Source organism: Halyomorpha halys, unplaced genomic scaffold (assembly GCF_000696795.3).
Source record: "Halyomorpha halys isolate HHAL.00 unplaced genomic scaffold, Hhal_1.1 Scaffold1195.1, whole genome shotgun sequence".
Lineage (NCBI taxonomy): Eukaryota > Metazoa > Arthropoda > Insecta > Hemiptera > Pentatomidae > Halyomorpha > Halyomorpha halys.
The window spans coordinates 18,036-31,447 of record NW_027108820.1 but is presented as its reverse complement, the minus strand read 5'-3'; the positions used below and the strand labels follow the sequence as shown (position 1 = coordinate 31,447).

The following is a 13,412-nucleotide window of genomic DNA, read 5'->3' as shown; positions in this document are numbered from 1 at the left end:
AATTATAGCATGGAAGGTATAATAATAGGCTATGTAATCTTAAACCTGAAGAAATGAGAGTATAAAAATTAGAGAAGCACAAGTAATCAAAACATTAAAGGGCAAAATAACAAAATTATAACAACCAGAATCTAAGAACAATTTAAAGTAGTCATAACCATGATAGTGACAGTCAAGAAAGGACCATCAAAGAAAATTTGAACCAAGAAATAGAAAAATTAATTAAATTGATGTAGAAAATTGTTCATTCAACTAATTGATATTACCGACATGTAGCTGAAGTTCATCAGCAAGATGAGGGGATAAATTTAGAAGAATTTAAAGATACTAGACAAAGAAGATAATGAATAAAAAATCACCTCCTTGATGAAATTTAAGTAAATTATTTAGTAAACAATTTATTTTAAGATAACATCTTTGAAGAAAAAAAAATGAACCTTAGTCCTTGAATTCAAACTAAAATGGAAAAATGAAATAAAAGTATCCTAATTTATGCTGGAACTGAAATATCAGTTACAGAAAAATCTTTTTATGAAGAAAACTAGAAATTAATTGGAAAACATGAAGTAGTTGCCTATCATGAAAACAAATATATCAGTTATTGGTAAGAAATGTAGTTGTGTAATAGGTAGATATTTATTTCAATTCAAATAAACTTGGCAGATTATTAGGTTAATTATTATTAACGATTTAAGAAATTACAAGCAATATAATTCAAGGATTTGATTTTTATAAAAATTACAAAACAATCATTACTATTGAAACTGGACCTGGACTGTTATCTTTAAAGAAAGGTAATGGATGTTACGACAAATTTTATAAAATTGGAAACGTAAAAAAAAAAAAATTATGCTATAAAATGAAATAATTCCTCTTGAATTGACAATAACAAAAATAAACATAGATTAGAATGATATAATTTGTAAAATATCTGATATTTAAAAAACATTTTGAGTGAGACAGAAATTTAAGATTTTCTACTCTCTTATAAAAAAAAAAACAATGTTATTTTTGTTGAAAGAACAGGATGCGTAAAGGGATATTCATATATTTTGAAATAATACTATTCAATTTCAATATAAATGTTAATTATTGTTTTAGGATCATGCATGTCAATTTTATTAGGATTTGGAGTGAATTTATTAAAGAATATGTATTCATGAAATTTTATTACAATCAAATTGAGCCATGGAAATGGAATTTTCGAACAAAAGGCATTGCCAGCCACCTGTTTTTATCATTTTCTCAAAACTAGTTTTTTGGCACTTACAGCCTTTTCCATTTCCTTACTCAATTATGAAAAATATTTAAAAAAAAATATATATTTGCAACCTTGCTAATCGGTGTTTGTAATTTTAAAACTACAATCTATTTCCATGAATACAACTACTTATTATTATTATTTATATTATATTGCTATTTATTAGTGTAAACAATACTATTTATATTATCCTGAGTTTTAAATTACTATTTATAGCTATTTACTGTTTATTTATTGTTAGTTTGTATCTTTTGGTTTTAATATACATATATATATCTATATCTACACAATGTATTTTACATGAACATGAACAGTACAACAATATTTAAAGTATTCTACATACATTAGTTTTACTATTTGATGAGAAGATTTTTCTTGTTTTGTAAAAATTAAAAGTGTTCTAGAAAACAGAAGGCGTTCCTGAAGTTAAGTGGGTCATAGAACATCTGAGGTCAAATGTCTTAAAAGACTGTGAACTTGCTTTCTCTGGTCTTATTCCCTTGCGAACGAAATTGGAGGAATCTGAACCAGCTTTAGTTGCTATTCGACTTGGAGCCAAAATATCTGCAACTCTGCAACCATCAACTACGCATCTTATCGCAGCTGGAAAAGGAACTGCTAAGGTACTTATTATTTTAATTTTATTTAACTTTCTTCAAAACAAGTAGGGTAGCTCAGTAGCAAATCTAACTTCCTTTTCCTCTACTTCAGCTTAGGTTAGGATTGGTTCTATGGTATAGAGGCCCTTATGGAGCATACCTAGTCTGTATGAAGTTATGTAACTCTTCATTTGATGGAGGGGAAAAAACTGGCAGTTATGCATGGATACTGATATCACTTTGACACATTTGACTCTTAGTCAAAAATTAGTATATCTTAACCCACTACCAGTTCCGAGAGTCTTAGTAGATGTTTTTAAACTTTTTTAACTGGCAATAAATAAGTTAAACTTTTATTTTGTTTTTAGTATCCTGAAACCAATTATGGCATCTAATTTCTTGAATCATAGAGGATGTTTTTAGTTGTCTAACTATCAACATTTAAGCTGAGTTCTTATAACTCCAAAAAATTCAGAAGTATAATCTTTAACATTTTTTTTTATTCATTAAAATTATAATCAAGCTCATCATGAGAGCTTATTAGCAATTTAGTTCTAAATTACTAAGTTTGCAAAAAAACCAAATATACAACATATTGTTTTAATAACAATAACCTTGTCATTAAATTATTATTTGGCCTCACAGTATTACATTATCTCAGAAGTTCATGAGGCTTTCGTTGTTTCAATCTTCTAAATTAGGACATTAGCGTTGAGGAGATGGGTAGCCTCAACATTGATGTGTCCTTGCAGTTCCAGTCCAGATAATCATTTCTGATGTACCATTGTGCATTAACAATTTCTATAAGAACTTTATTTTGAAATCTTTGTGTAACTTGTCTGTTAAGAGTCCCTTGTACATTTCCACTGTTGGATTCTATAAGTCTAAATAGGTTTTAGTATTTGTTTGAAAATAAGAAGCTTGTTATAGACAGAAACATTTGATTTTCTGCTTAAGGGCCAATACTTTTTTTGTTTTAAATCAAGGTAAGCTGTCTGTAATATTTCTTTTTTTTTTAACATGCTCGTTCTACAAAAGCTTTGCGTCCAATGTCATCCCAAGGTAATAGGGGACCACTTTGTAATTCCATTGTATTATCCACAAAATTCAGTATTAGCATAATAAAAAATGAACGTTTTATTCAAGAGAGCTCATTAGTCAGAAAAGATTATGTAGGTATCCTGTGAAAAGCTGATTGAGACAAGATTATTTGAAATAATAAGTTGTCTTTATTTTTATTTTTTTTATTTTATAAAGTAATTATTTGTTGAACTGACAAGGTATCTCAGCTTATGCCACAATATATGTATTATAACACTAATTTAGTTTTGTTTAATTTTTATTTTACAGGTCCACCAAGCTAAGAAAATGAAAGGAATTAAAGTTGTGAATCCCCACTGGCTTTTGACGTGTTCGCACAGGTACATTTATATTCTTGTTCTATGTTAGCATTATATACTGGCACTACATTATCATATTATATTTTAATTGCTAATGTTAGTTTTCTCTCAATGTAATAAACCTGTCATTCTCTAACTTTTGAAGTATGAAGTTGAGAAAGTGTTAATTACTATAGCAATTGGGTTAACCAGAATGTAAGTTGCGAAGCCTTGCTCTTTTTCATTTAAGCATTCCCAAACATTTAGACTTAATTATTTTACTTTTATAAGTTTTAAAAATTATAACCGGAGGTTATACATTTAAGGTATATACATACATCACTTGATCATAAAACTGCAAAATGTAATGAATTTTTGTCCTAGATATGTTAAAATAGATACCTTGTTAAGATAGTGAATTCATCCAGTGAATCGATAAACACAATTTGTGGAGTTGTGCCCACTTTTAATATTCTTTGATTGCCTAAGGTTAATAACTGTTGTTGTAAAATTAATGTATATATTCTATTTTTCATCAAAGTTTATCCTTTACTTCTATTTTCTAACAAGTTTTGTGCTTATATAAATGTCCTATGGTATCATTACTTTTACTTTTTAAACTGATAATTGTTATCTTTGGTTTCAGTAAGTCTAGGTGCTTTTTTATTTTTTTTTTCAAACATAATTAACTATCAAAATTAAACTGTTCTGTAAAATTCAATCAAACTGTCCTTTGTTTCAGTTCCAGTTTAATTGATAAATTCGGTTATTTAGATTGTGAATTGTCGTTATTATATTCCTTTTTTGTAAATTATAACTTAAATTGTCACCAATTTAATAAATTATATTCTTTACTTCTAAATATAATTTAAAATTATTTTTTCTTTTTTTGCAGGTGGGAAAGAGTCGATGAACGCCTCTACGACATAGGAGCTGATTATGGTCCATTACCTCCTCAATTCTGTCGTACAGGTGCAAAAGGGGTTCCTACTAGTCTCATAACTCTTTCACAGGTAAATTGTTCTAAAATCTTTCAATGCTGCTAAAATCTTTCAATTATCCTTATGTTTTAAATGACTCCCATTAAAACCTTAAATCATAAAATAATTTATTTATGAGAACTGTAGTAGTTAACATCAGTTAACTAATTCTTTACATGATAATTGTGTTAAATTATAAAATCAAAATTTTTGATTCAAATAGAGCAAAATAAGGAAGAATGTGGAAGAACTAGTTGTGTTATTGTTTAGGTTATATGAGAAATTTGAATTTTCATTTTTTTCTCTTTGTTAGCATTGCTATTTCAAGTGTTGCAGATTGAATTTAATTTTTTTTTTCTTTATTTACAACAGCCGAATTAAATTTTTCATTTAAGTTCTGTGTAATCTAGTTCAACTTTGAGCTGGTAAAAGATATTGTTTTGAAGGGACTAGAACTAACATATAATATATGATGAATAAAAGATTATTATATTTAATTAACCAAAACCAGTTATTAACATCTAAGAAGTTACGTAAAAGCTTTCTTTTTCTTTTTATTATGAAGATACATTTGAAAAGAAAATATTCTGAATCTTAAAAGTTTAATTTTTTGAATCATTAATAAGGTATATTTCAGCATATTTTTCACTTTAGAATGTCATTAATACTTTTCCAAAAGATTTTCTATGATTTCTCCTACTATTTTTTTTCAATGCTATTCATAATAAATCATTGGTTATGCAGTACTTTACATTAAACAACTTCTTGTTTTATGTTCATTTCTTTGTTTACTTTGATATTTGGTTAAATAATCATTTGGACTAAAATAATACTTTAGTTTTTTTCTTCGGCTCATTCAGTAACCATCTCCAGAGGTTCAATAAAAATTAAAGACAACAAATGTTTGTTATTTATCTGCTGCAAATTTATTAATTTATGTTAAAAATTACTGTACAGAAATCAGAAATGTTAAAATTATCATACTTCCTTCTGCTGTTCACTTACTGGTTACGAGACATATTGTCTTACCTTATCTCATGACCATCACCCATCACCTTTAGGCTTCCAAAAATGAAAAAATTGACTCAAATACAGATGAGACAGCTTAATAATCAAAAGGTTGTATAATGGATAATCCAGGACATGAAAGACAGCAAATGTTTGTTATTTATCTGCTACAAATTTATTAATTCATGTTAAAAATTACTATATAGAAATAAGAAGTGTTAAAATCTATCATACTTTTTTGTGCTGTTTACTTTATGGTTAGGAGACATATCATGAACATCACCAAAAATGTAATATTTTACTAATGTAAAGATGAGACAGGTGAAGAATCAGAAGATTGCATAACAGACAATTCAGCTCATGAATCCAGTAAATACAATTTGTTGAGTTGTGTAATAAATGAATAACTGATAATGGAATCTGGAGGAGTATTGCAAGACGTAGATGGATGGATCATCATTGATCTTGTTGCTGTGGGTTTTGATTGTTTGTATTTGAGGAAAGGGAATATTTGTAATGGTATGTCGGATTTAGGCATCCAATTTTAGTCCTATGTTTTTTATTTATATAAATTCCGGGTTGAGGGTCTTATTTTTTTGTACCCTCCTAGCAACGGTGGGTATAAAGCATAAAAGGCACCGCATCAGGATACCCCACAAATATTCAAGACACTGTAGGATGGATGCCAGAATATGGCTGCCCTAACCATTACATATATATAGGACTTGCTGGCCAGTTCTTGTTGGAGACATTTAGGATTGAGTGAGCAAAATTTACGATCTTCACCATTTCACCAACCCACACATCACTATCAGCCTAAGCAAGCCAAGTAAAAAAAAAAAAGGCATCAGAACCTGGACTTATAACTATATATAACTGGACCGATAAGCTATAATTCAAGACCTATCTAAATTTCTCGTTTTTAAATTACATAATTATTTTTTATTCCTTTACCAAGAAACTTACAGCATCTACCCCTTTGAAGATTTAAATTTGGTCTTAAATATATGTTTATTAACCAGAACGCTAAATGTCTGTATTTTACCCTCACTTTTCCTCAAAAATTTTATTCGTGAACTCTCAATCATACAATAAGGGGCTGAAGTTGTACGGGTATAATTTTATGTTTTATAATTGTATTCTTTAAATATTAAACCATCTTTTCCCTAGGAAAATATGGCTACACCAGCAATTCATGACCTTACTTCCAAAACATCCTGACTACTTTTTTTATCTGAATTAAAGTATGGTATGCTGGCACTACATTATCATATTATATTTTAATTGCTAATGTTAGTTTTCTAAAGATAAATATTTAAGTTCTGTGCATTTATTAATCTGTTAGTGGTTTTAAGAACCTATAAAGAACCAGATCACTGTGTTTTGGTTCTTTTTTCCTTTTGGTATTGACCAAGAGGATAGTAATATAATGAACAATTAATCATTGTTTTTCACAAAAAGGATTTAACTGAATAATCTACAGATAGTAAATTCACCAAACTTCAAGATTCACTCAAAACTTTACTTTAGATAAAAATTTAGTGTGTAGGTTTTGGAATTATTTCATTTGTTTTATTACTGTTAAACTCTTAGTAACCATGAAAAAATTAATTTCCTTTTTTTCAGGATATATATGTATTACCTGTGTATATGTATTTCAAACTTTGTATTTTGTTATTCATGTTATCATGTCAGCTTTGCTGATGTAAATAAGACAGTGAGAGTGATAATGGTGTGAGTCAAGTTTGTTTTGTTTTGATTTTTTCCAAGGTAGGGAATATGAAAAAAAAAATAGTGTTTTATATTTCACATATTGTAATTAAAATAGTTTTGTAGCATAATACTTGTATGCTTGATTTTTCTAAGACAGCTTGATATCTATAAAATGCCTATTTCAGCATTTTAACAATTGCTTGTTTACCAACTGTGACAGCATTGCACATTTTAACACATGATTGTCTATTCATCAACCACCCCTGTCGCAATAGACATATGTGTTTATTTACAAAATATACTAAAAATGGATCCATTCAACAATTAAAAACATATAGACAATGGAAAAACATCCGTCTGACAAAGTATGTGTGCAATTTTAACTAAAAACATATTAAGAACAAAACTTTTAAAAAAATATTTTATATACTTTAAAACCAATGCTTTCAACCAGTCAATAATTTAAAATAACAATACAATATTTATACTAAAGAAACAAGGCAATACCAATACTCAAATACTGAGCTCTTTCCAGTTTAGCCCATCATGCATGATTGCAAAGAGCTCTCCAAGCAATAGACGTAATATATTTCCCATCGTTACCAAAGCACTCTACTAGTTTGATAACATCAGCCTGCATCCTTAGTTTGGAAGGCTTGTCTAAAATCTCTGGCTCCTCCTGAGTAAAAACTTATCTGGTATAAATATATGTCATTTCTTAATGTTAAACATAAATTAATAAATTTTAAAGTAACAAAAATTTGCATATCAGGAAAGTTATGATAATTATATTATATATATTCAAAATCAACTACTGTATTATGCCACTGATTCAGAGATGCATTAATAACTAGTGAGATTACCTGCTCAACGGAATGACCAAAAGAGATTTGTCTAAATATTTTGTTATAATCATTTATTTAGAATGCATTATGATTATGGTGAACATTGACTTAAGAATTTTTGGACAGTAACGTGGAAATATCTTATGATTCCTACTATTCTACTTCTTAATTAGTAAAAAGTGAAGATTAAATACCTTTTGTGGTATTAACTTCAGGGATTTGATGTTTATTTGTTATCGTTATTAATTTGATTAATTTTTTGCTTTTAAAATGTTTCATTTTCAATTTATTTTTCACTTAACAAAAATTATGTTTTTAACTATTTTTTATAGTAAACAGTAGGTTATTAGTTATCTATTTACTATAATTATTATCTCGGTAATTCTGAATTTTTTTTAGTTTCAATTTTATCCCCATACTAACTCGCACTCTGTCCCACTCTGGTATAATAAAAGAATGAAGTCATCAAGCGGTAAGCTGTTCATCAAAAAATATTTCATCTTATTTAATTTGTATAGTCCTTAAAATATCTTATAAGGAACAAATTTTTGACATATTACATCACCCTTAGAATTTTTTGTTGTCTGGTAAGTAATATATTGTGACCTGATTTCTAAAACCTCTTAACCATTGTGTAATATATAAGTTGTTAAGAGGTTTTGGATCATTTACATCAATGTCATAGGACCCTTTATTGAATATTAACACTAATAATGGTGAAATGATTGTCGGGATGTTCATTTCTAGTTAAATTATTTTTTTCTTTATATCACCAAACAAATGATTATTTTGTTTATTTATTTATTTCAATACTTTTTTTTTCATCTCAGGTGCTGGTTTAGTTTGTAGCATGGTTTACTTTCTCATTAACATCACTTGTTCTGTTCAACCTAATTTGTTGTGAAAAATATGTGTAAAGGTTGATTTTTAATTATATTTATCAATCCTGTTACATCTACAACTTATCTCTTTTTTAATGGATTATTAATTATTGTTATGACTGTTATCCTCTCTTCAACGTACCTCTTAATTATATTATTCCTTTATTTGCATATTGCTTTAACTAATTATTATAGGAAGACATGGATGCCATGGCAGAAGAAGTTGGAGAGCTCTCTGATAGTGACTCTGGGGAGGATGGTAAGATAGAAAATTTATCTATATTCTATCCATTCCTTCTGTACTTTTATTTGTGTTATCAATGTTTAATTATAAAATTTGATGTTTGGACTTAGAGTTTATTATAAATTGCTTGGTATATCGTAAAGTATATTAGGACTAAATTAGTTATGTAATTATAGTGTTAAGTATGGAAGTAGGAGAGGATTCTTATAGTTATTTACTTATAGGATTCTTATAGTAAACTACATAACTGCTGTTTAATTTTTATTTTCCTACAGTTGGATGCGTACTAAAGATAAAATTGGATAACAAAAATATCCACCTTAGCTCTGGCTTCCTGACAATATAATACTTTAGGTGTATCCTGTGTCATATATCATTAGTACATTGATGTATGTTAACAATCTATAATGGTAGTATTTAGTTAGTTGGTTACCAGGCCAAGTTATCAACAACCCTTATTAGTTTAAGCATTGTAGGCTTTTAAAAAAAATTTTATGTACTAACAAATTGTTTTTTTACCGAAATTCATTTGGTTCTTTAATTATCGCTCTTGGTTAGCCCTAAAATGAGGGTTATACAATTTTTTAATAAATATATATACATATATAGGTATATATATATATAATTGGAGAAGTTTGTCGGGGGGTGCGGTCAGCAAAGAACAACATAAATAAACAAAACCATATTTATTTATGTTGTTCTTTGCTGACCGCACCCACTCCCCCCCCCTCCCCGACAAACTTCTCCAATGAGGTGTAGATTAATATCTATGGTCAACTATCTACACCTCATTATATATGTATATGTGTGTGTGTTAAAGCCACCTCAAACGACAAACAAACTGGCTCGGATTAAACATTTTAAAAACTAACATAAACAAAATATACAAGTAAGAATAAAAAGGCCTTTCAGATAAAAATAAAATAGTTCGATAAATTATGTTTACACAAAAAAAATAAATACTGCACGATGAAAGATTGCTCCACTCCGATAGGTCAGAGGAAGAGTGCTGCCGAGATGTGTAGGTCTGGCTCATCGATGGTCCAAATATCCAACAGTCGTATTGTATTAGGTGAGCCAACAAAATGAACGCAGACAGGGCTGGTTACACACGTTCCTTGGGTTCAGGGGTTGGCCACTAATTACTTAATTAATTGGAACTCATATTATAATCGAAACACAGAAGTGGTCTGGTTCCGTACTGTAATGATGACTAAAAACTCAAAATGTCCAAACTATTAAATTATAAGGGCAGACAGGGCTGCTTAGACGCTACCACGGCCACTAATTAGCCGGAACTGCCATAAAAAAAACTAAGATGGTCGGTCCGTTGCTAGGGTGACGCCTTAGCAACAATCATCAGCCCCTAGTAACTGTCTCTATTACTCATTATTACAAACAAATATAGTTACATATTTTTTTCTTTTTAAATAACTAAATCTAAATAAAACAATACAAACAAAAATATATGTAACTCAAATACTATTTACAAGGTATATATATTTATATTAGATATATTATGGCGTCAACAGTATATATATATATATATATATAAGGGAAAATTATGCTACATATTTTATATCTTTTTAAAATCAATCTAGTACTGTGGTTACTAGATCGATTGTAAAATATATCAGCAGCACATATTTTGTAAGCTCTTACTGTTAGAACTGTTTTATTATTTAACTTTCTTCTAGGTTGAGTGTTAACTGGTTAACTGATAAATGCCCCTGAAAAAGCACTGATAAGCATCCTAATTTTCAAAATTTTTGTGGAAACCACCCTTTAGTGTGGTAGGGCGAGGGTGTTCCACACATTTCATGTCCTGGCTTAGTGTTCCTTGGAGACTCTTCTACATTTTAGGAACCACTGAGATAGTATATCTTATTCTAATTATCAAATATGTGGTAAAAACATTATAATAAATCAACAATAATTGTAGTATTAAGTTATATTTTAGGTTTTATTACTCCAAATTAAGGTTGTGTGGCAAAGTTATATATATGCTTCTTTAAATCCTAATCAATTTAATAATAATTTGTATTACTATTTTAATTTGTACTGCTGTTCATCATTTTATCACCATATATGGTGTCTTAATAAAGTCAGAGATAAAATAGGTTAGTAAAAGCATTGGTCTGGAAATCTTCTCGATTAAAACACAAACATGTTTCTTTTTCAAACCTACTTAGAGACTATTTAAGTGTATTATTAATTTGAGAGGTAATTTTAATGATTTCAGAACTTATGTTTCTCTAAAAACTGATTAGTTGTTTTTATTATGCAAGTGAAATGTTACCATGTACAAGTAAAACCTCCAACAGATATTTGAGCCTTCCAATTCCTCTCCTCTCCCAACTTCATTTTTTCTGGGCTCATTCCTAAAGTACTTAATGATTATAAATATCTGAGATTTTTATAGTCGCTTAATTATGTAATGTGTTGAAACTTATTTAATTATCCTCCAGTTCATTAGTCTACTGAAATTCAATTATTGAATTCAATATTTTAAGTACTAAAAACTATTTGGTTTTAGAAAAATTCTAATAGTATCAAAAAGATTTTCATCATTCCCTAGTATCCTACGGAATACATTGAACCTGTACTTGTACGATTTCCATTAGATTACAAGAATGAAACTTATATTTTAGTGCCACGTGTATTGTGCCCGCTCATGGGAAAACTTGTATACATGATTTGATTTTATCCATTCTCCATCAACTAATGTTGTCAGAACAATGTATTTAAAACAGATATAAAATTAATCAGGTAGGGAGATTCTATAAAACTGTTACAGGAAGGCTATTGAGCTTGGGTACAAAACTTTATAAAGAATGAAGAAATTCCGGGACTCCTATGAGTGCAGGTTTTTGCCTCATTTGTTAATCAATAATGGGTTCATTATGTAAACAGGATATAAAGAGAGAGCCTGCATTAAAAGTCAGTGTACCTCTATACTGAGATGAGACAGCAGGAGTTGGTGTGATAGATAATGCTATTCTATATGAAGCCACCATAGAAGATAAGGATCAATAAAAGACAGGGGCTGAAGATATCTTTCTTAGCATTGACTTGGGAAAAATGAGTTCACAGAAGGAGTAAAGTCTCAAACTGAAATTTTTCAGATCACCAAGCACATAAGAAAACTTGTTAATTAATCGCAGAACTGGAATAGTTAAGAACTCATGAATTCTACATTCATATAATGAAATATATTATATAAATAAGGATATGGTTTGGATAGTAATAAGTAAAACTTATTTGTTTTCTTCACTGATCACATCCCTATCTCATATAATAATTTCCACTCAATAACTAACATTTATATTACATTAGGTGTGTGTGTGTTCATATATATATGTCTTTTATTGAAATTTCACTAAGACTTATTTCTTTGTGTCATGTATTGGTAGATTTGAGTTTATTTTGTTTGTTTCATGCATTAGTAGATTTGAGTTTATTTTGTTTGTTTCCTGTATTCGTAAATTTAAGCAAGAGTTGTAGAAATTTACGGCAACATTGATTAGCTCTAACCTTTATTGTAAATGTAATAATTTGTTTATTTGCAAATATGCCTGTTAAATACATAATAATTTACTTATTTACAAACATACCTGTTAAATACATAACAATTTTTAGAATATAATACCAATATACCAAGAACATAATACCAAATTACTTAGTTTTATGCCAGTACTTCCCAATGAGAGTTATTTTAGAAAAGAACTTAGTAATGATCAACCAATCTATTAACCTTTTTTTATCTCATAAAGTTATATATTTTCAGAAAATGAGCAAGATACCAGTGGAATCCCGAGTAGAGAAAATAGCAATTCTAACACGGAATCATCTCTAGATGAAGAAGATGCTGAAGAAGATTTATCTTTGCTTGGTCATCAAATAGAACAAGGGCTTTCAGATTAAAGCTTAGAACAAATACACATGTACCTATTAATAAATAAATTTCAATTCCCTTTACCATGTCCACTAATGTGTAAATACATTGTAAATCAATTTTATACTTAGTGTTTTGGCTTTATAATGGTAATTTACGTCTAAAACTCAAAGTGTTCAATTAATTTCACATAGGTCTGTGTGTGGTTATATGTATCATCTACATGTGTTCATGTAATAAACTATAAAACTAAAATAGTGTAAAAGGTTATTGATATGTACAAAATGAGAGTGTTGTAAGTGTTATACCTTTGTTATCTAATTTATTATAATGATTGTGTACATTATAAGGTTATTTTTAAATAAACTAAAGTTGTAACAGTGCATTGCTTTATTTATAACCTTTTTGACAGATTGTTTACTTCCAAGTGCTACCAACCTTAACCTGTATATAATTCTTTTACTAGTTTAATTTATTAATTAAAAGTTGAATACTGCTGCAGTTTCTCTTGAAACACGTAGTATTATACCTTTTATAACTAATACTATGTTAAATAAGATGTATATGTCATTTTTAGAAATGTTCAAAGATAAATATCATACTGTTA

At 28.6% G+C, this 13,412-nt stretch overlaps 1 protein-coding gene across 1 annotated transcript in view; it reads left to right on the top strand.

The window, feature by feature from the left end:
- LOC136795018 (RNA polymerase II subunit A C-terminal domain phosphatase-like) overlaps window positions 1-13,188 on the top strand; it is a gene marked incomplete in the record, with an annotated part of 18,501 nt that extends 5,313 nt beyond the window's left edge. The window contains 5 exon segments of the mRNA XM_067047151.1: window positions 1,666-1,884; window positions 3,211-3,281; window positions 4,135-4,252; window positions 8,862-8,925; window positions 12,698-13,188. Of these exon segments, the coding sequence (XP_066903252.1) occupies window positions 1,666-1,884; window positions 3,211-3,281; window positions 4,135-4,252; window positions 8,862-8,925; window positions 12,698-12,834 (609 nt within the window).
- Window positions 13,189-13,412: the final 224 nt, after the last annotated feature.